The sequence below is a fragment of the Euleptes europaea genome, chromosome 4, assembly GCF_029931775.1.
Source record: "Euleptes europaea isolate rEulEur1 chromosome 4, rEulEur1.hap1, whole genome shotgun sequence".
NCBI classification, from domain to species: Eukaryota; Metazoa; Chordata; class Lepidosauria; order Squamata; family Sphaerodactylidae; genus Euleptes; species Euleptes europaea.
Window position 1 is genome coordinate 95,299,686 of NC_079315.1, and position 23,898 is coordinate 95,323,583.

Consider the following 23,898-nt stretch of genomic DNA (forward strand, 5'->3'; position numbering starts at 1 on the left):
CTCTGACTCTCGAAAGCATATACCCCCAAAATCTTGTTGGCCTCTAAGGTGCTGCTGGACTTGAATCTAGCTATTCTACCGCAGACCAACATGGCTACTCTCTAAAACTAAAAAAAAAAGTGCAGTCATGCATCCCAGCATCCTTTGCTAATCCTGAGCAGCATCTCATTTAGCTATTATGGGCATCAAGTTATATCTGGCCACCCCAGGACGCCTCAAATCTTAACATCAGTCCAGGTATTAAGAACCGTCATGGGACTTTGCTCCAAGGCATCTGCTGTGCCCCTACAATATAAAAACACATAATGACTGAATTCACTAGCTTTTTGTGTCCTTTTGCAAGCAGTTCCTACTGCTATTGGGACTTGGAAAAGGGGTCAACTGAAGTATTCTTAGGGTTGCCAACCTCCAGGTATTAGCTGGAGATCTCCCGCTATTACAACTGTTCTCCAGCCGATAAGAGATCAGTTCACCTGGAGCAAATGGGTCACTTTGGCAATTGGACTCAATGGCATTGAAATCCCCCCCTCCCCAAACCCCACCCTTTTCAGGCTCCACCCCCAAAACCTCCCGCCCGTTGCCAAGGGGGACATGGCAGTCCTAAGCATTCTCAGGCTCCAGAGACCAGAGTGTGGCAATGCGTCTTCCCGTAGTAGGCTTCCAGGGTGGTGGCTGAGTACTTCTATTGGTTGAAAGCAGGGCGTCCATGAATTCTATCATTCTTCATCGTTCCTGACAAGCCATGCAAAAGTTATGCCTGGCACTACGAGCGGCAAATGATACATAACTTGCTTTGCTTCCCTCTCTGACAGGGCTGCAGAATTTTGGTGTTCTGGCCACAGAACTTTAAAATCTGAGTACAAGGATGTACAGTCTTGAGCTTCCCATGCATGTGTGTGAATTTTAGCAGCCTTTACCCGTATTATAGGCTGCATTGATTACATTCAGAGGCTTACGTTGCAACGGTTTATACGGCCTACATGGTTAACATTGTATACCGACCTGGATCATGCGACCCCCTCCGATGTTTGCTATCCCTATTGTTCACCTTCCTGTCTCTCCACCTCATTGCCCCCCCCCCCCACCCAGAGTACTACCTGGGCTGTTGTTAGCTATTGCACCTCACCCCCCCACACACCCTGGTTTTGTGTTTGGTCTTTATTTCGATATTTAATCTCGGGGTGGTTGCTGCCTTTTATTAAGCTACATCACTATGTTGTTTTAGATGAAATGAAGTGTATTTGCTGTTGTGGTTCTACCAGCTTTAAATTATGTTGCATTATATTTACCTTGTGAGTCGCCCCGAGCCCTGCTATGCAGGGGGAGGGTGGGATATAAATGCAAAACAATAAATAAATAAGTAGCTCACAATTCCTTGGGCTGCACAAAGAGCTGAAGCTACACCCTCAACTTCTTATAAATTCAGACTACCAATGAAGAACTGTGGGCCTAATATGTAACCGCTGAAGGAGACGAGGGACGAAACACATCATCAGCCCTTTAATGGACATAAGAAGTTAGTAATATTTCAACTTGTAGTTAGTACCTGGCAATTCTTAATAGCATCCATGGAATTTCGTGGTTCATTTTCAGTGGTTTGACTTGTATTCGTAGCCTGTACTGACTCTACCCAAACCTTCAACTACATCCAAGATAGTCTGGTACTTCAACTATGGTATTTATTTTTTAAAGACTTTGATTCCAACTTATTATTTTTCGATATATTGTATTAAAAATGAAAAGAATGTGTCTGTATTACCTGATCAAATATTTGCACTTAAGAGGCTCCTAAGGATTCCTTCACAACATGCAAGCTGTGCTAATAGCTGTCCAAGGAGAAAGCTTTTATTTATTTATTTATTTAATAGAATCAACATCCCTTGGGACATGCCCATATTCCTACTACCACAAGCAATGGGGACCTAAGAAGAAGAAGAGTTGGTTTTTATATGCCGACTTTCTCTACCACTTAAGGAAGAATCAAACCGGCTTACAATAATCTTCCCTTCCCCTCCCCACAACAAACATCCTGGGAGATAGGTGGGGCTGACAGCTGTGGTTAGCCAAAGGTCACCCAGCTGGCTTCATGTGGAGGAATGGGGAAACCAACCCGGTTCACCAGATTAGCGTCTACTACTTATGTGGAGGTGTGGGGAATCAAACCTGGGCATCTAGATTAGAGTCCACCACTCTTAACCACTACACTATGCTGGCTCTCCAGAGCTGCTTGTAGTGCTATGACACACCTCAATTCTAATTTTCTATCTGAATATACCCAAGTCTGGCTGGTAAGCAAGCAGACAAAAGAAATGGACTGGACCGTGCAGCAGCACCAACAAATTTCCACCGCAAAAAAACTAAGATACAGGGATGCAGCTTAACCAGCCCTGCGGAGAAGAGTAACAGAGCAACCCTAAGCAGAGTTTAACCTTCTAAGCCCACTGACGTCAATGAATTCAGAAGGCTACAACTCTGCTTTGGACTGCACTGTAAACAAGTTACGGTTCTGAGATCTACTATCAAATGTGACAGAAACAGCAAGCTGTTTCAGAGGCTTCTCCACAGGACACTGGGAACCACGAGGAGAAAAGAGGCTTACGAGACAGCGGCATATATTTGAAAAGGAGGTCTAGGAAGACAGGTATCTCCCAAGCCTTGTTACAATATGCATTTCAATCTGGCGACTGTTGTCAAGCACATCAAATATGCTTTCAAAAAGGCAAACGTTGGGGCTATTTTTGAAATTTCACTCCAACTTTCAGAAAAAGAGAAAAACACACAGCTACAATGCTGAACTGCCTAGAGCCGACGGTTTAAATATTTTCCTTTAACTCCTTTGCTTATGAAACCTGAGCTAGAAGTCACCAAACTCAGAGAAGACCCTTTAAACGCATGCTGCACAACAGTCTTAACCAGACCACAAGTTGGCACTCAAGTACCAAAACTTCTGGCTTGGATTCAAGCCTCTCCTTGCAGGAGAGCAAAATGGCTGTGCCAATTTCTCAAGGAGAGGGTGGGACATGCACCAGGGTCCTCCTTCTGCCACGGCCCCTGGTTCTGCGCTCCATACTGTTCCTGAAGGTCACCCTGGCCCTCAGGAGTGGCTTTTTAGTGTGTAAGAAGCTACAGCAGGAAGAGGGTGACAGGAAAGCCACATGCTGAGGGCAAAGTTCTACTTATATTTATACTCTACTTTTCAGCCAGATTGGCTCTCAAAACAGCTTACAATTCAAACCCATAGCAAAGAGTAATTCATACAATAGTTGCCACTGAACTGACCCATGAATCCACTTTCAGAGAGAAGGTAATCCTTGCTTATTGGGGGTGGGGGGCATACTTCAGTGACAGTTGCACTGTTGGATACAATCAGGTCAGTCTGCAGTTTGTGTGTGTATGTTAAGCACCATCAAGTCGCTTCTGACTTATGGACCTATGCATTAAGGTCCTCCAAAATGTCCTATTGTTAATAGCCTTGATCAGGTCTTGCACACTGAGGGCTGTGGCTTCCTTGATTTAGTCAATGTATCTCATGTAGAGTCTTTTACTTTTCCTAGCATTATTCTCTTTGTCTTCTCATAATGCCACCAAAGTATGATAGCCTCAGTTTGGTCATTTTAACTTCTAGGGAGAGTGCTTGATTTGATCTAGAACCCACTGATACATCTTTTTGGTGGTCCATGGCATCTGTAAAACTCTCCTCCAACACCACATTTCAAAGGAATAAACTTTTTTCCAGCCAGCTTTCTTCATTGTCGAACTTTCACACCTATACATAATAATGGGGAATACTATAGTATGAATTATCTTGATCATCAACCTTAAAGTTGTGTAATTTCCCAGTAGTCATTACTTTTGTCTTCCTGGTGTTCAGCTATAATCCTGCTTTGGCACTTTCTACTTCAACCTTTCTGCAGCTCCTAAAGGTAAAGGTCCCCTGGCAAGCACCGGGTCATTCCTTACCCATGGGGTGACGTCACATCCCAATGTTTCCAAGGCAGACTTGGTTTGCGGGGTGGTTTGCCAGTGCCTTCCCCAGTCATCTTCCCTTTACCCCCAGCAAGCTGGGTACTCATTTGACTGACCTCGGAAGGATGGAAGGCTGCGTCAACCTTTAGCCGGCTACCTGAAACCGACTTCCATCGGGACTGAACTCAGGTCGTGAGCAGAGCTTTTGACTGCAGTACTGCAGCTTACCACTCTGCACCATGGGGCTCCTTCTGCAGTTCCTACTAAATATTAAATGCACACCCATCCAATGGACAAACAGGTCCTCAGGTATGCTTAGAAGAAAAATGTTGAATCATCCCATAAATGATTACCATTCAGGCCTATATCAGAAAAAAATAATCAAACACACGCTACATATCCACTGAACTAGGATTGCTCTCCAAATCCTTCCTGAGGAAATGAAAGCAGCCTTTGACAACCTTCAGAAAAGTCACAAAGGAACTTACCTGGTTGGCCTCTAATCGGAGGGAGGTCCACAAAATCAATACCACCACTGAAATAGCCCTGCTGCTTGTCACCATTTTTTTTTTAACCTCTGGTGGATTAGGTGTTTGGAGAAAGGCTTTCCCCCAGTGACCCTGGGGAAGAGCTCATACAGTTGGACAGGAGTTTTGCTTCCTTTCCAAAAAGATTTAAAAAAACAAAAACAAAAAACAAACACGTACCGCATTGCTCTCAGTGCAGTTTTGTATGCCAGTTCAGCATCATGAGGTAGGAGAGAGGTGAAGAGATACTTGGCAAATGTGTGCATTGGAACGCTCTCTCGATGGATGATTTCACCTAGACCACTATAGGGCCCGGCTATGAGGAGAGGGGAGGGGAGAGGGGGAAAAAGAAACAAAGTCTTATTAATGGCGGTGCAATTTTAATTTGCATGAGTACTAAAAGTTAGCTAGAAATAAGGTAATAATCCTTGCAAGGAAAAAAAACACTCACAGTGAAGAGAAATAAGCTCTCTGATGAGGGGGTCCTCTAAGTAATGTGCAGTACTAAAAGAAAATGGTGGTGATAAACATATCTTATTGAAGCGAAGTAAGGTGGGCTCTGCTGTAGCTTTTCTTGCGGGGGTGGTTCAGAAAAGCCAAAACTCAAAGTGGAACATGTTAGCTCATACATCAGGAAAGAATCTGATAAGCGGCTATTTGACACTGCAGACCTTACACCTTCAACATGCGGAGACCTCATTACTGGAACGCAAGGTTTCCACACGTTGACATTAAAGCTACTGCCGTGATAGGCAATCAGAGACTAAAAAAACCTGCCCCTGCTCATGAGTTGTGGCAGAAGGTGTTAAGAACAGACTAGAAAGCTTTTCAACCACATTTCAAAACCAGACTTCGAGGCCCACCCTCCAGTACTCTCCAGTGTAGCCAAACGATACAATGTGGGTGACCTCAGGATGAGAGCATGGGAGTAAGGCTTCACAGGGGGGCTTTATTCTTGGGAATCCCAAGGTTTCTGAATGCTGTCAAGCTCTGCTACTTAGCAGAAGATGCAGGATTATTTAACCTCGGACTCCATAGAGATTAAAAAAACCGTCTACTAATGAGCTAAGTGCCACAGTACTGATGCACTCCCAGCACCCTGCTTATTATTATTTCAGTGCACAGGCTGGGAATCTCTTTTAAGAGCTGACATCTAAACTTCAGAACCAGACTTCAGGAAACGCAAAAGTATTACAAGGTTTGATAACTGCGTACCCCTAATGACCCCATGGAGAACCTGAAGAGTCACCAGAAAATAAGCTGCAGAGTAAAGAATCTGGCAGGCAGTGTTAACCTTAAAGAAAACCCTTAGCACTTGGTTCTTTAAAGATCCTTTAAGTGTGGACCAGACTGGCCATACTTTTAGAAAGTAAAGCCTCAAAATACCACTGACTTTGAACAGGGTTGCAAAACCATTCAAACAAATGACAGCATTGCCAGTTGTTAACGAGTACTGGGATGTGGCTAACTACTGTCATATTTTGCTTCGAGTACAGGCTTCCTTCGCCCAATAACTCTACGAGGTAGGTTCAAGCTGAGAGGGAACAACTGGCCGCCAAAGTCACCCGGTAAACCGACATAAAATAGAGTACGTTTCTCCAATCACCAAATAAGAATTTTAGTAGTAAGACATGGCCCGAGGGTATAGCATTGATAAAGCGGTTGCCTGCCAAGTGGTGGTGGAAAGCGCCATCAAGTCACAGCCGACTAATGGCGGAGACCCTGTAGGGTTTTCAAGGCAAGAGACGAATCGTGCCTGTCTGCCATTGCCTGCCTGGGAGCGGCAACCTTCGTGGTCTCCCATCCAAGAGCTACCCAGGGCTAACCTCGCTCATCCTCCAAGATCGGGCTAGCCTGTGTCATCTAGGTCGGGGCTATATGCCAAGTAACCACCACTAAAACAATACCAAAGCACTACTAAGGGCTCCAGCTTTTTCAGAACAACTGGACTGTTTTCAGATACTCACATGAGAGTCTGGAAAGGATGGGCTGACTTTACAAGTGGTGAAATACATAATTGTGCATTTGTTTTTGCTTGATTGTTCCTCTATTGATGCCGCTGCATTTTATCTGTTATCTTGCACCAGTTTCAGGAACAAATTAACTCAGCCTCTTTTTTCACAAGTGCATAAACAGTGCCATCCCAAGCAGAGCTAAAACCTTTTAAGCCCACTGACTTCAATGGATGAAACAAAAGGAAGAAACTATGCTTAGGATGGCAATGTAAGATAACAATATAACATTGGTATTACAACTACTGTACCTGGGTGTGGAATTCTACTTAAGAGAGTTACTGAAATGACTTTGGGTAGTTTCCAAACTCCCTTTCTGCAAATGGAAAAGCAACTGTGGAGTAATCTACCTCAATTCTTCCTTCTAACTACAGAAACCCACAATATTCTCAACAGTTTCCACGCCCTCAGGTGTAGCAGGCTAACAGTGGGAAGGAGAAGGCAGGAAAGATCCTACGACAAGTTTAAACAGAACATATTTACAAAAACTTCGGTACAAAGCGTTTTTGTAAAGATCTTCCTATCAGGGAGCAATGTAACATTCCTAGCCTTTATATGCTAGCCAGGACACACTAGGTAGGAAAAAAAATCACATAATGCAGAGACCTTTGCATCTCTGCACCAATGCAATATTTAAGTATAGTAGATTGGGGGGTTGATGGAAGATCTATAAGAGCCATTAGATGCCTAAGAGTGTGATAATTACCAGATAATCTGACTCCCAAAGGAGTACCTGGTCTTTTTATCAGAAACCGTTAAAAAGAAGCCGCTACCATCAATAGTCAGCTACCTTCTAATAGGAAGACTGCTTGCTTTTGGAAAATCTTCACCAGCGTGTCATCCAGTTCGATTTCCTGTAGCTTTGAAATCAGCTGCTCCTCATTCCGACAAACCTTCTCTTGTGCGTACAAGCCATCTGGCATGATCCGCTGCTGCCCCAGCCCAATCAGCGCCACTTCCACAGCTAGCGTTAAGTAAGACTCCCCTTCTTCTAAGAACTTGTGCGCGGGCAGGTGATAGTACTCCAGAGATTTGCACTGGCCCATGTGCTCTGGAAAGAAAGCGGTAAGAGGAAACACACTGTTAAAAGTTTCACTGTACTTTTGCACCTTATTTATGCTTGGGGTTTTGCAGGGGGTTGTTTAATTATCTGTGACGTTTCCAGAAAGTACAATAAAAAATAGCGAGTCCCAATTTTTAGCTTGTATCAACTGTGAGCCAAGTGGTAGGATAGGAAAACAAAACAAAACCCTGCAACAATCAGTCCTGGAAATTAAGCTAGTATTATTTCCAATACCATTCGAGCACTTGACCAGTACGGTCTGATTAACTATAAGCTATATGCATGCACTGTAGAAGGGGCAATAAATAAGCTTACCTCTCCCTTCACCAGTTACCTGCAGTCTCCCTGTCCATATTTTTCAGCTTGCGTATCATTACCATTTTCATGTTATGTAACGTACAGTGTGTAGGGGCAATGTACACATGGAAATGGAATGCATCAGGAGAACACCGCCTGGTGCTTTTTTGACATGTCCCTTGCATCTTTGGAGAGGTTTATTCCCCTGCATGCTTTGCGCACATATTGCAGTAAAAAAATGCATCTGATGCACTATTCTGAATTTCTTGTCAGTTACCACATTTAGGTTGTTGTTTTTATTGGGTTTGGTTCCCTTCATCCTTGTTTGAGCTTAGTTACCGCTTTTACCCACGCAAGGGAAGAGTGCACAAATTTGACTGTATTAGCTGCTGACTGCAAAAGAATATTCAACAAATGATCACTTCATGGTTTTGTATTACTGTATGTTACCTGGGATAGAGTAGGTTGTAAAACATCCAGCACGAGCATTTTCATTAATTTTTTTGCCATCTAGTCACAGTTGACTTACAGTGACTGTAGGATTTTCAAGGTAAGAGATGTTCCGAGGTGGTTTGCCATTGTCTGGCTCTGTGTCATGACCCTGGTATTCCTTGGAGGTCTCCCATCCAAATACTTGCCAGGGTCAAGGCTGAGAGTATGACTAGCCCAAGGTCACCCAGCAAGCTTCCATGGTGCGAGAGGGGATTTGAACCTAAGTTTCCCAGGCCCTAGTCCGACACCGTAACTACAACATGACTCTGGCTTTTAGAAACCATAAAAAGCAGAGGAACCCTTTAGGGATTTGCTGTGCATGTTTTTAATATTTTATTTTTGATTGTTTATGAAGTCTCCTGCCTTCCCCTGTGAAATGTGGAAGCAGAGTAGTCTATCCCCAAAGTCTTGTACACTAGCACTAGCAGCAGGAAGTTTATGTGGCAAAATGGCAAATTCTTTAGTTTAAAAGCAGGATAATCACTTCTCTGTGGTTACAAGAGCCAGGCAAATTGGGAAGTGTTGAACAGGAGTCCCTTAAATCCAGCACTAAACAGACAATGATTTGAATGCCTTTAATTTATATTAAGGAGTAGCACCCAGTACAAAGAATTTTCAACACCGGCAATGAATATCATTCACAATGATGGGATTTTTTATCATTAGATTCGAATAAGGAGGTACATAACAGCTAAGGAACAGCAAGAGAACGGCCAAAACAAACATGTCATTGCAAATTGAATCCTCAAGCAACGAATAGGAATAACCCAATGTTTCAAGATGCCCTCCTTTTCAGAGCAAGAACTTTGGTATTAAGCTTTCTCACTTATGCTGTTCCCTGAAACAGCCATGGGAAATGGCTGGCAAGAGTCATCCAAACATTATGTTAATGTGCAGATTTCAACACCATGAGTATGGACAGAATTTCAAGAGCCTTATTTAATCAATGTTTATTTTATTTACAACATTTCCAAGCCACCTTCCCACCCAACTTAGGGTTCCCCAAGGCAGCAAACAATAAAAACATTAAAACATGATTAAACACACACATGCACACAAACAATTTAAAACAATCAGGATGCATATTTTCTGGGAAAATTTGAACTGAAACGTTTTCCAATTCAAATGTCAGCATAAGGAGACAAATATACACGCCTGGACCATATTCAAGCACTGGAGTTTGTCTGTGCTTCATATCTCATATTTAGTGCATCTAACACGATTGATTTGCAGCACAACAGCCCTGACAACTACAGACAGACTATATTTACATACATGGGGTGGAAAATTTTCCACAGAAATATATAGCATTGGAAAATCCTCTGGAAAAACCTTTCACCCCACATCACTGAAAACAATTAAACAATATCTGTTTTATCTGGCATATTAGCGGCAAATAAAATTTATTTATTTTATTTAAACAAAACACAAACACAAGAATGGGAGGATGTCTTCCCCTATTGGTGGAAGACCATGATAGTCGGGGGGATGCATTAATTTCCCTGGGGATTATGAAATTTCAAATCAAGCATAATTAGTGCCAGTACCTGCCATGATTCTGAAGCTGGCTGAACTCCGAAAACAGAAAAGAGGAATTTAAAAATGCTCCGTAAAAAATACACGTCGTATACCTGCAACAATGTTTTACCTGTGAAGTCTGGGAACACGTGGAAGCTCTCTTCGTCCACCCTACAGGCTTCCATAAGGCTACTGAAAAGAGTGCCGATTGGGTCCAGAGGGTGCCCAACCCAGCCTTCCAGGTTAGTGATAGAGGTTACTCCTTTGTGGAGAAGTTCTATATCAGAAAAAAAAAAAAAAAAGCAACTTCATCACCATAGTGCATTTGACAAGCAAACCTCCACAGTTTTATCCAGTACTAGTGATGACAGGAAGGGTTTGGGATTTGAACTCTGTTGTCCCAGGCAAAATTTCTAACAGCATCCGAGAACTCAATAAGGTTTCTCATTCAGTGAGACTGAGCAAGATCAACAGCAAATTAACTTTGGGGATGGGAATCCAGCACTCAGCAGGGTCACCGATTTTCCCCCCCATGCTACCTTCCCAAGCAGCCTTTTTCCAACCCCTGGAAAGTTTATTCCTGGGATCACAGGGCCCATAAGGATTAATAGCCACTTGGGTGAGGAGGTTGCTCTAGGGAGGGTGGGGAGAGAAGACAAATCATCCCGCCTCTTCCATCAGCACAACTCTGCCGGTGGGAGAGGACAATTTCAGATCTACAGGGTTCCATGACCCTGGGAATAAACTTTCCAGAAAGGACTGCAATACAGATCAGTGATCCTTGCCTCCCAGATCGCTGGATCTAAACCCTTCACTTGAAAACAATCTCGCCTAGCAGAAAAAGTTCACAGGTTGTCCCGCCCACCTGAATACAGGAACAGAAAGGCAGGTGTCGTTCTGAATGTAAGGAAGCAATGCCAAAGTCCACCATAATTTATGCCTACCATGCATTAAAATTGCCTGCCATAATATCTGCAGAGGACAACCTGATAATAAAGCAGCTAAGGTTTCTTTGGGGTCACCGCTGAAGGATTTATAAACAGGAAAGAAAACGTGTGGTATGCTCTGCAGAGATAGCTATTTTAGTTTCCTGACTGAGAAAAACAAGGAACACTACTTTAACCGTCCAATCTTGTGAAACTAGGAGCAGCGGGGGAAGGGGAGAGAGAACTATGCACGGCATTGCACAAGACAACTTTTTTATTATTAGTTAGCTGGAGGGGGAACATGTGCCTCATTTGCAAATTTAAATGATCCCTTGTGGGCAGATGAACCAAAACGATTGCTGCAAATGGGCATGTTGCTGGGGTCCACAGACTGATAAGGGGCCCATTACCACCTGGCTGCCAAGAGTCTTTGCGCTGTGCCATGGCAGACTGCCCCAGAGAGCCTAGCAATGATGTGGCAGCCGACACAGTAATCTTCCAGTGATAAGGCCATCTGGAGAGGTGGGGAATTTGATGCTTGCCGGCTCCGTGCCCCCTCCCCCAACCAATCTGAAGATACCCTTACAATCATAACCGGGATCTCTGGGGCAATTTCCTACGGAGAGGTCGTGATGGATAGCCTTTACAGGGGGAGGGATGCAGATACTCTGTGGCATCCGCCAATGATGCCGATGGGAGACTCTGGAACCTGGGGGTGGGGAGTTAGGTGGAGGGAATGTCTGCCACCTCCTCAAATAGGGCTTGGGGAAGCAACAGAGAAACAGGGGAAGCTACCAGGAGAACAGTTTGGCTTTGCCAGGTGAAGAAAAAGGTCCCAGACATTAATAGTTTAAGTACATAGGGCTCAGGGGCCTATAGAAAGGCTGGAATAGAGGAGGTATTCTGCATTACCTTAGGGAGGTAGCATATTAGCGACTTGTGAGGAGGGGACTAAGGGAAACATTCCACAAAACATGCTTACTACTATGTATAGATTCTGAGATTCTTGGGTATAGTGAGAATGTAAAGTAGTGATAAAACCAGAGGTTAACTTCCAATCTTTTTTAGGGCAGAGGTTCTGCCTTACCATAAATAGCTAATACCATGTTATACTCCTTTACTAAAGCACAAAAACAAGCCCTTCCTACAGAAGAGACAAAACTATTTTTTTGTGTGCTGTGAAAAGGTGTTGTCGCGAATCGCTCCAGGAAAAGGGGGCGGGGGAAAGCCATAGAAATTACCTCCGATTCCTATTATACCTCCCCAGGGTTCCTCTGTAATAGCAGCACAGAGTAAAGCACAGTAATCTGTTAACATTGCCTCACTGACCACTCGCAACCCACGCCATAACTAAAAACAACTCGGTCACCGCTATGGGAAAGTGTGATGTGTATGGGTGGGGAACTACGGAAAGTGCCCCGCCATCACACAGACACATCCAGCTACTTTACCCATAGCTTGCCTCACAGTGTAGGGTAACAGCAATGGAAACAGCAGTATGACCCAGCAGATGTTGCCTGTAAGTTCCCCAAATCTGCAACTTTATTTTATTATTCGTTGATGGATAATTTTTTTTTTAGGAATCAGCTAGCCATCATAAGGTAAACAGAACTACTGTTCAGAGAACTGAATCCCTGATGTAAGCAGCTAATGGCTCACAAATTCTTTGCTCATGAATATAGTTCCTCAAGACCGTAAAGTTGGTACTGAAATACTGCGCAGGCATTTCTCCCTTTAAATACCACAACAGTTTCAGTTAAAATGCACAACAACTAGGGTGCACGGCAAGATATATCAAATTCTCTCATCTTTGTTCAAGTCCTGGAAAAGATCACGTGTACAACTCCTCCATTTGAAATTTAACAAACTTTCTATACTATGACATCTGTTTACACAGAACAATTAATTTTAGTTGTTTGCAATGTAGCAGCTGGAAGCCAGGAACCTCTGCGCCATGTATTTTGCCAATTTTTAATACAGAATGTCTTCCCTAAAAAATTTTTGTACACTATTCAAACGGCAGCAGAGATGCACCTTATTCTGTGATGGAGAACTCTGGAAAGTACAAATCCACAAGACCATTTCAAAATAAAGAGACTGAGTGAATGCACTATGTTCATTACCTAACACAAACCCAACATACACACACACAGGGCGTACAGAGCGACACACGTTGACGTACACATAGGCTCTATCTCTTCAATCTGTTCCCAGCACCACCGGGGATGCTCTGTCCATGTGCACCAAATTTGTACGGGAGAGGCAGGACCAGCAAAACTGATGGGTGGGATGAACAAGCCTTGACTTCATATACTAACATGCTCATTTGAGCTCTGTACTCACATGTACATATGTTGGTGCTGTGCCTGGTGTGACTAATGGGAGGCCCAGATAGTAATATTTCATATACACAAGGCTATTAAACACCTTCTGCAGGACAGCCTTACTTCCATTCATACCAAAAACAATTGCTCCTGAAATGCCCTGATATAGGTATAAAGATGTGCAAATGAGGGGAAGGATCACAGAGAAATGGTAAGAGGTCACATCCTACTGTTTGGGGATGACAGCATGTCCCCCAAGCACAAAAGGTAGAAGACCCTCATTACACACAAACAACAGCTGTTCCACACATCAGAAACAGACACAGGTTTGTCACCAAGCTTACACTCAACAAAAACCCTGAACCAATCCTGGATCCCCGAATGCGCTAATCTGCATAATGCACCCTTTTCAAACATCTGTGTCACAGTCACTTCGTACGTTTCAAAATCATGGGCGTGAATGGAACTACCATGCATGAAGAAGCTCCGGCTACGCGAGACAAAATAGTTATCGCGTTCATTTACAGCCAGACCATCTAAGTTGGCTGTTTGGCAAACACATTTCTGCTTCTCTGAAATTTGTTGAACAAGTCAGACCCCGAAAGCTCCACGCTAGCATTAGGGCCCTGTCGTGATCATTATTTTACCAAGAGCTACAGAGAAACTGTCCACGCTCTTACACAGCATTGGGCAATTAACCTGCTCTCACTACCAGTTACTGTCAATCCCTGAAGTGAGTCACCTGCGGCGCTGCAGTTCCAAACAGCATTTCCTTATAGACTTGGCACCTTTCCAGCTGTACCATCACCTTGCTGTGTCCTTTACCCTCCCCTCCTCTTGCCCACATTTACCTTTCTTCTGAAACCGGAACATTTCCAGCTGTTTCTGCTGCTGCCTCCTTAGGGTATTGACAATAGCTATCGCCAGTCGCAGTGCTTCTCTTGGATAGCCATGAGACCTTAACGCATCCACCCTTGCGCAGGCCGTAGGCACATGTTCTGAGAGAGAGATGGAGAGAAAGAGGAAAGAGTTATTAAGGAGCACATCCACGTCTGCAGTAACCCGGTCTCAGTGGCCTATTGAAAAGGTTTTGTTTAAAATATCTGGAAACGGGACTGCTAAAAGACCATTTGAAGGGAAGCTCTGTCGCTGTTGCCAGGCCTTTCACTCTGCTCCCCCACCCCACCAAAAAAAACCAGCGCCATAGAAACGGAACAAAGGACCAAGTCATGGAAACGTCTTTCCGGTTGAGCCACTTACCGTGCCAGAGGGGCCACCCGTGAGAGTCAAAAAGCGAGTTTTCCGCATCATCGTGGTAACAGTAGTTGGTGTACAGGTCGCTGCTGATTATGTGCTGCAAGTGGCTGTCCTGCCAGTGGAGATCACATGCCTCGATGGCTCGAGTGAACACTGTCCGGTGAGACCTGTTTGATGAATCTGTCAGGCCCACAAGTTCAGAGAAGTTGAGTCTGTTCCTCCCATGGGTCAATGTATCATTTACTCACTTCACCCTCTCCCCATTACTCCTTGTATGTCCTTTCCAGTGAGCAGACGAAAAGCATCTCAAAGTTCTGTACGCACCCAGCCTATTTACGCCTCTACAAAAATAACCAGGTTTTAAAACCGTTGGGACTTAAAGGCTAATTAAAGGCTGCCTGTAAAGGTTAATGGTCAAAACTCATCCTGCATTTGCAGTGCATACATGGCAAAATAATCTAAATGTTTAACCGAAGAAGAGTTGGTTTTTATACCCCGATTTTCTCTACCTTTTAAGGAGTCTCAAACTGGCTTACAATTGCCTTCCCTTCCCCTCCCCAAAACAGACACCTTGTGAGGTAGGTGTGGCTGAGAGATTTCGGAGAGAACCATGACTAGCCCAAGGTCATCCAGCAGGGCTTCATGTGTAGGGGTAGGGAAGCCAACCCAGATCACCAGATTAGAGTCCGCCGCTCATGTGGAGGAGCGGGGAATCAAACCCGTCTCTCCAGACTAGAGTTCACCGCTCTTAACCACTACACCAAGCCGGTTTCAGAAGGGCCCAGGAAATTCAGCTCTCGGAGTCATTAAATGTTTGCACACCAAGAAACAGAAATGATACTTGTCTTGCTAGTACTGGAGTTTTCAAAAGTTTTATGGCATCCCTTGGGGTCAAGAACTGCAGGGACTTGCACTACACTTCTAAATAGCACAAGAGCTTTTCCGCTACAGATTTGGGCCCACTGACATGGGACCCTGGAACTGCATCCTTCTGACTGTAATGCCTGCTAGAGTGTCACAGTGGAGTAACTTCAGGTGTCACTAATGAAAAAGATCCATATGCATGGAGGCAGGGGAGGAAATAAAGTACCATACGGAATTATATTCTAGATGCCATCTCAACCCGGCTCCTGGTGGTTTTACAGAATTAGTACGGGGGTTATTTGCTGTTCACCATTCAGCAAGCAGAAAGTGGCTGGCAGAGAGAAATCAAAGACTCTGGATTTCAGAGCACCATATTGAGATACACCCCCATAGGAATGTTATATAGTTATAGAAGGATTTAAGAAGCTGTGAGTGCATGCTGCTTGAACATCCAACACCACCCAGCAAATGTATCTAGTTATGCCAGCTATGAAGATAGCCGCAGAGCCACTAACTACGCAGCTGCTCATAACCCTGAGTATATTTGTTTTCTCAACACACCTAAAGGCAGGAGGACACACCTTACATAGCAAAGGAGAGTAGAAGTTGGAAGATCAACAAGTGAGCACCACAGAGTTATACTAGCTGCAGTGTAGCCCCTGCCCCCAAGCACCCTGACCTTGAAGGGCATAGGACCATACCCAGGGGTGTGGGGGGGAGATTAGAATAAACTTTTTGGCATTTCATCTATGACCAATTTAGGGAAGCAGCAGATGCAGCAGAATATACTGGAGCTGGCATGTTCCTTAGATTTTTTTCCAAGAATGACCTGAAATGTTTTCAGTAGGGAAGAAAGCAAGCAGTAAAGTGTGTGCAGTTTGGAAGCTTAGTTTCTTTACACTAAAGACCTGTGGTTTTGCATCTATCTTTCATGTGGGCGTGAAATGTGAAAAAAACTGAAGTTATTAAGGAGACAATTGTACAAGCATACTATCTAAATAGTATTTCCTGAGTAAATTAACGGTGGCTCACCTTGGATTGCATTTGCACCCTGAGGCAAAGCATTGGTTAGACTGGGCAGATCATTTCCATGGTTCCCATCTTCCCAGGGACAAACATCAACATTGTTCCACTTTTTCAACTGCTTCAACCAACTTGCCTTCTGCTCCACCTTGCAATGGGGATTTAAGACTATGCACATCCAAAGGGCACCTATTGAGACAAAACCCAATGGGGCACATTACTTTACTTTTAGGAAATGTGCAACAACTTGAGAGCATTTCTGCTGACATTTAACTTGGAACTAATGCAGGAGATACGTCTCTTACACTGCATGCCTGAAGAGGCATGCATATATTAGGAACCTCTGCAACATTTTAGAATATGTTATTGCTTCTTACTGCTGCGGCAAACGCTTGACAACCTCAGTGAAGACATCAACAAGTACTGTTTAGCAACACTTCATTTGTTCATCAAGGCAGAGTTCTTACACACTTCAGAGACCTGCAGGATCCACTAAAAATGAATGACAGCCTTTCCGAGAAGGAGACGCAACAGCCAAATGTGACTAACGAAGAATGCAAATGTGGGGTGTGCAAAAAGGGTTTTGCCCTATTATGTTGATTCCCAGAAGCAAATCAGGACCTAAAGCAGGTAACACTTTCAACCATCTGAATGCCTGATCATGTTAAGAGACAGCCGGAAGAAAAAGAGGCAATCCAGCAGCTTCTAATATACTTTCTTATATGCCCTATTTACAGCATTCACAGTGTTTCACACACATGACGGGTATTAGTAAAAGGCGAAAGATTTATACGATCTGAAGAGAAACCAGAGTATATTAGAGAATATGTGTTTGCATCAGACAATGGGTATTCAATCAGGAGAGTCACTGACTCACTTCAGTAGAGTGCTCTTGAATAGGGAATATCCTAGCTCCACATGGCGCTTTCAACCACCTCTCATGAGGCCTTTGCTGGACTCATCATAATGCAAAGCTGGGTGCTGCTGAAAGACTGTAAAGCTAGTGCATTTACAGTGGCTAATCTAGGAAGTCATATTGCACTGGCATTAGCTCCCTTGAGATCTTGGTTGCATTCTAGTGATTTCAAGATTGCTAAGTCCTTGGCAGCCGAAACAATGCACTGCTCTTCCGATGGGCAGCTGGTGACAGCATCACAATACTGAAGACACCTGTGTACAACCCACTGTCCATGTGGCCCCTGTCACCATCAGGCTACGGATGCTGAGCCCCAATGCTACTGTCCCACTGTGGGTGGTGGCCAAGTGTGAGTCCTGCCAAGATCCTAAGAGTCTCAGACTGTTCCATCTCTCCATGGAAGCAGAGGAAGTGGAGGGGGATTGATCTCTAACCCTGCAGGATCTGAGCTTTTCCTCCTGCTCCCCCATCCGTCTTGCATCCCCAAACCCTCTGCAAGTTTCCGTGTGGTAGCCTCCGGAGAGATTTCAAGACCCCTCAGCTACCCCTGTAGTGAACAGGGCCTGCCACCCCATACAAGAAAACCGAAAGCTCAGAACCTCGAGGGCAGCTAGAATTTGGAAATGCCCGATGCCAACATACGCGCCACGCATCCAAGCTTGCTCTCGGCAGCAGTCCACCCCTCTCTATGACACTTTCCTGGTTGTGGAGGCGCACACCATAAACCAATATGCAAATCTCATCTTTTCCTGAAGATAATTGGAAGGCGCATCATGCTGTGACTGCGATTTGGTATTAATTTCACACAAGGGAAAGAATATTAAAGCTGTCAAATCCTAGTGAGGCATTGTCAGTTCCAGTTCCACAATCGCGCTCCTGACTTGAATAGGAGGCGGCTCCACCGCATCAGATCTCTCTCTCTCGCTCCAATGCAGACACTGCAAAGGCAGAGCCAGGCTCCAGCGTTTATCAGCCATCAGGCGCAAGGAAAGATCAGAGAACAGTCCTAGACTAAGAAGTGCCTTCCGATATCAGTATTTTAATCTAGTAGATTCTAGGTGGTGCTTATTGAAGTGCTAAGTTATCCTTAACAGTAGGCGCTATTAACTGCCTACTTTTGCTCTTGGTACGCGGCCGTTTCACAAGGTGCTAAAGGAGGCAGACAGGCAACTGCTCCTTCGAGACGAATCCTTATTTCAATAAATCCCAGGAAGCTGCACTTTTATTTCGAGCAGGAGGTTTCACCACAATCCATGAGCACCATCAAAAGGTCTGGTTGACTAACCATAGCTTGAGACGGGGGGGGGGGGGGAGAGAATAGCACAGCTACATTTTACTCAGGGATTCTTCCAAATCACCAGACGTAGCCAGTCATACACTGGCCTCAGAAGTCACCTTCTGTTTTTTAAAAGCAAGGGTCATAAGAACATAAGAAAGGCCATGCGGGATCATACCAAGGTCCATCAAGTACAACAGTCTGTTTACACAGTGGCCAACCAGCTGCCTCTAGGACAGGGGCAGGGAACCTTTTTTTCGCCAAGGGCCATTTGGATATTTATAACATCATTCGCGGGCCATACAAAATTATCAACTTAAAAATTAGCCGACCAAGCCCCAAGCAGGCAGCAGCCCCAGACGACGACCCCCCCGCGCGAGTAGGCAGGCATCAAAACAGTGGCGCACTCGCCCACCTGGTGGCACAGGATGGTCTGTTGCACCAACCGGGCGTAGCCGTCCAGCCGCATGCCTGAGTTGCTCCTGCTCTGCATGGGCGGGGCCGGATTCTACAGCCAGCTCCTGCTACATCTGCCTGCAGGGATGAAATGAGGACACACTGGCTAAGAACTCGCCCCACCAACGCGCATTCTGGCCCTGCCTCCTTTAACCCCTCCATTGTCGCCATTTCTGCCCCCACCGCTCTTCTAGTACAAAAGGAATGTTTCTCCACAGCCCAGGTGGGAAAGGGTTAACATTGGGCAGTCCTAGAAGCTCTATAGCTAACGGCTTCTACAAGGGGGGGAAAAGGTCCCTTTTCTTGGCAAAACAAACTCACATCCGCCTTTAATAGAGGCTATTCCTGCCGCAGGAGGGGGAGAATCACCAGTCTTAGATCCTTCTGAGCTAGAGAACTGCCAGGACCCACAAAGGGCCAGACCAAATGAGTCCGCAGGCCTGACGTTCCCCACCCCTGCTCTAGGAAGACCACAAGCAATACGACTGCAGCAGCATTGTCCTGCCAGTGTTCCAAAGCACCTAATATAATGGGCATGCTCATATGATCCTGGAGATAATAGGTATGCATCATGACTAGTATCCATTTTTACTAGTAGCCACAAATATCCCTCTCCCCCATGAACATGTCCACTCCCCGCTTAAAGCCTTCCAAGTTGGCAGCCATCACCACATCCTGGGGCAGGGAGTTCTACAATTTACCTAAGCGTTGTGTGAAGAAATACTTCCTTTTATCTGTTTTGAATCTCTCACCCTCCAGCTTCTTATCCTTACAATTGTAAAAGCATGCTTGATTGTACAGACAGTGCTTGGTGAAGTCTTAGAAGCCAGGTAGGATGGTATGTTGTCAGATAGGGTTTCTGACAGCATGGGCCAAACAGGATGGTTCCTCTGTAAACAATATGGATCCTTCCGTGCACTCCCCCCTCCCCTCCTGTTTTGCACACGAGCCACAAGCTCCGGTCAGAGATCTACAATTGTATGGAGACCCGCCCGGGTAAATCTTTCATCTGATACCGGGCCTTGCTCACAATGCCAGGAACCCCACCAGCCCCTTCTCTGATTGCCCTTAAGTACCCAGTACTTGGTTTGCTGAAGTCGTTACCAGGAGAAAGAAATCTCATTGTTTCCTTTGTATTCCTGTAACTCAATCTCATCCATTGTATCCGTTCTATAAATATAGCAATGCCCCAATGCTCTGTATTCTAACCTTCTCCGTCTTGCTGAAACTACTACCTCATGAATAAACTCTCTGAATCACTGCTCCGCCTGGATTTGAGTTCTATTGCCTGAGACGCCGTAGGCTTGCTGAAACCTGACATATGTGTAGTGTTAACATACTGGACTAGGATCTGAGATGCAGGTTCGAATCCCCACTCTGCTATGAAGCATGCTGCCTGATTTCAGGCCACCGGAACACATTCTCAGCCTAAACTACTTCACAGGGCTGTTGTGAGGGTAAAATAGAGGAGGGAGATCTATGTATGATGCCTTTAGCTCCTTGGAGGGTGGGATAAAAATGTAGTAAATACATAAATGAGTAAGATTTATAGTGGTGGGGGAGACTGTAGTGCCCCACTGTTCTCATCTTAGCCCTTTTGGACTAGCTGCAGAAGCAACATTATACAATGCTGAGTATGTAAATTGCTTCAATGTGCATAATTTAGACTGGGTGCAGTTATTCCGAAAAAGAATTTACTTTAAGTGCAGGGTACGGAGTCTGATCTGTGGGGAGTAAGCTCCACCCTTACTTATGTTTCTGCACTTCTCTCCTGTTTTTCATACTGTTGCTGATATATGTTGTCTTCGTTTAATGCAAACGGAAGCTGTGCTCCCCAGAATGTGAAGCTATCCCACTCCAGAGCTCAAATACCACCCCCAACAGACACAACATGAGCCAAACCCAGCCCAGCTATGACAGGCTCAACCAACCTGTCTTTGTTTGCCTGAGCAAACCCTGAAGAGGTAATCAGATTGTTGTAAGGCACACAGTTCATGGGCGCCACATTTACACTTGCCCACAGTGGCGTCCACTTTGCAACAGGATTTCAAACCAGCAGATCCTTCAACTAAGGTGTCATTTAACTGCCAAAGAAATTCCACACTGAACAAAAAAGTTCCGCACAGGGTCTCCGCCGCATCGTCTCTAATATACAACAGAACAAAATTTTAAACAGCACATTTGTGCGATGCAGGGATTCTGCATTCAGCACACTACTATATCACTTCAGCAACTTGCAAAGGATGAGTTTCTTTGGAGGAACACTCACAGGACTGGTTTGCATGGGTCTAGGGAAATAGAGATAACCAGGCCCCCTTTCCCTTTTGGTTCAGCTCCTCTCTCCTCCAAAACTATCCTCCATTTGGTCCCTCCCCCTTTTCTTCTTCAGCTACTTCCGATTTGTTTACTCTGGTAAAGCGCCATCATACAAAATTGTGCTTTTTAAAGTTACTTTCATTCCTTTGTATAAAACCCGAGAATAAAATACAACTTTCATGACTTTACTTGCATCATTTGTGTAAAAGCAATATGAATACTGTTCTGGAGGAGCCTCAGTCTGAGGGTTTGCAGAAAAATTTCTCCACTCTCGCCATGGAAAGTGAGGAGGCCAATCCACATTCATCTAAAATGCTTTAGCAGCTGAACAATACCTTTCTTTTATTCTCTGCTCTTATGACAACAGTCTTGAGCACAAAGTGAACAATACCAACATACGGAAAATTGTTGTATGGAACCATCCAAGATAAAGAAGGGAAATTATTTATCACTTGACACAGGCTCAAAGAAGCCATAACTTAGCTAACACAAGAGGGGGGGCTTACTTTTTTTACTCAGTTTTTTAAACCAAGAGTTGCATCTTTGATACAACTCAATTTAATCCTCTAATAAATAACACCATTGACATCTTTATTGTTGGTTTTTACATTATTCACTGTTTTAAAATTGATTTGTATTACCTTTAACTGTTCTCTGCATTGAAGGCCTATGCACGTACAAACATGACTAAGTTTTTGTGTGTGTGTGTGTGTGTATGTGTTGTTTTTTTGGCCTGGGTGTATCCATCATTATCAAGATGTGCACCATGAAAAAGCACCTCTAATGTATCAACTAACTAGCAATTTCAGCAAAACCAATTTGACAACATCTGCTCCAACATGTAGTCACTCTGAGATGTCAGACCTTTCAGGGCCAGTTTTGGCAAACGCTATAAAGCCACTTCCCAGCATTCTGTAGCTCCAGGAAAAAGAAAAGAATACATGGAATGGAATATTACAAAAAAAAATCCCTTTGCCTGGCCAGAACTGTCTGCTGCATGCATCAACACAGGATTCCAGTTGTGGAGAAACCAAGGTACAAAGAGCGCCTGAGGTCTTTATTTAAAAAAAAAATAGAACAATGGCTTGCTCTCCTTTGGCACTGTTAACATAGCTCTGGCCACAAATATAAGACACTAACCATCCATACTTTTCTGCCACCCTATCCAACACAATGCTTGCACGACCTTTTCCTGCTGTGTCTGAGACAGGCAGAAATTCCCAAAAAGTTCTCTTTGATATCCACTGACTTGCTATTAACAAGGAGAGGGAGAGTGTGTGTCATTAGAGTGGGCAAATTGTCTCCTTGGCACCTTGCTGATAGCTTAGCATCCATCACCATAAAGCAATAAAGTTGCCATTTTCCACTTTACTGTGGTGTCAAGTCTGCAATGTGAGAAAAAAACAACAGTGACTTCCGGATTGGGGGGGAATCGCTGCGGCCGCACAACTGATCGCGGGCCGGCTTGAAGCTGCCGGGGGGCAGGGAAATCGCCCCCACCACCACCACCTGGCAAGCGGCACCCCTTGTGTAAGAGGGGATGCTGAACGGGACGCCGGTGAGCTCCAGGTCGTAGGAGCGGTCGTTGCTGCAGAAGCAGCGACGATCGCTCGGACGGGTGAACCGAGGAGCGGGCGCCATTATCGTCTTAAGCAGCCGGGAAGAGCGGTGGGGAGACCCTGATCTTCACATAGCAAGTTTTTTTCTACATTTCATTTATAACTAAAAATTTACACGGCTGAGGTGTCTGACAGTGATTTGTTTATAAAGGGAAAGCACTCTGGACTTTATCTAAAACTCACTAACAGCTCTAAATTGAAATTTGGCTTTTTGCCAGCTGTGGCGCACTTAAAATTCAGTCTTGCCAGCTCAGCCAACCGTTTTAAAGAGCTCAAATAAGATTTCCGTGGTGAAGAAAAGCTGGCAAATGAAAGCAGACTGAAGAAACTGATGTGCTAAAGTGCTCTCTCGGGTCTGGACTATGAACTAAGTTTGATTTCCAGCTCTTTATGTGATTTTTAAACTGATGATTTAAACAACAAGTGCCACCCCACCATCTCTGGATTACAAACTGCAGCCAATCTAGGTTTTTTGGAATGGGAGACAAAGACAAAAAAGATACAGAAAAACATCCTAAAGGAATCCTTAAAGATACCAAGCAGCTCCAGATTCAGCAAACTTCACTACCCCAGAGAAGAGCCTCTGCATCTAATATAACTGTTCCATTAACCACTTCACCAGTCCAAACAGGGATATCTGTGGCTGTAAAGATGACACCTCAACCAAAACCTGATGTCACCCTGAACTCTTTATATGAACTGATGACTAAAACATTTCAGGAGGTGTCATCAGTAAAACAGGAGGTGGAATCAGTAAAAAAAGAACTGACTCAAAATACAATGGTTATTGGACAAAATACGGACGCCATTTCTGCTCTGAAAGATTCCATTTCATCTTTGACAGTGCAACAGGAGAAGTTGAAGGCTAAACTTCAGAAACACTCAAAGGATAACAAAGAAACCAGAAAAAGAGTTGATACTTTGGAACTGTCAATGGAAGCAAGCTAAGAGAGAGAAGAAAAGTGTGATGACCATTGAGCGATGTTGGAATTTAAAATAAAGGAAAGTTGTATTCGTATACGCGGCCTCAAAGAAAAATCTGAAGG

At 44.4% G+C, this 23,898-nt stretch overlaps 1 protein-coding gene across 1 annotated transcript in view; it reads right to left on the reverse strand.

Moving 5' to 3' along the window:
• Positions 1–23,898, reverse strand: part of ZSWIM6 (zinc finger SWIM-type containing 6) — a 121,180-nt gene that overhangs the window by 22,178 nt on the left and 75,104 nt on the right. Inside the window, exons 5-10 of the mRNA XM_056848242.1 lie at positions 16,279–16,458; positions 14,386–14,562; positions 13,977–14,123; positions 10,006–10,152; positions 7,296–7,556; positions 4,674–4,809 (exon numbers count right to left, since the gene is read on the reverse strand). Of these exons, the coding sequence (XP_056704220.1) occupies positions 4,674–4,809; positions 7,296–7,556; positions 10,006–10,152; positions 13,977–14,123; positions 14,386–14,562; positions 16,279–16,458 (1,048 nt within the window). The remainder of the gene's footprint in view (positions 1–4,673; positions 4,810–7,295; positions 7,557–10,005; positions 10,153–13,976; positions 14,124–14,385; positions 14,563–16,278; positions 16,459–23,898) is intronic.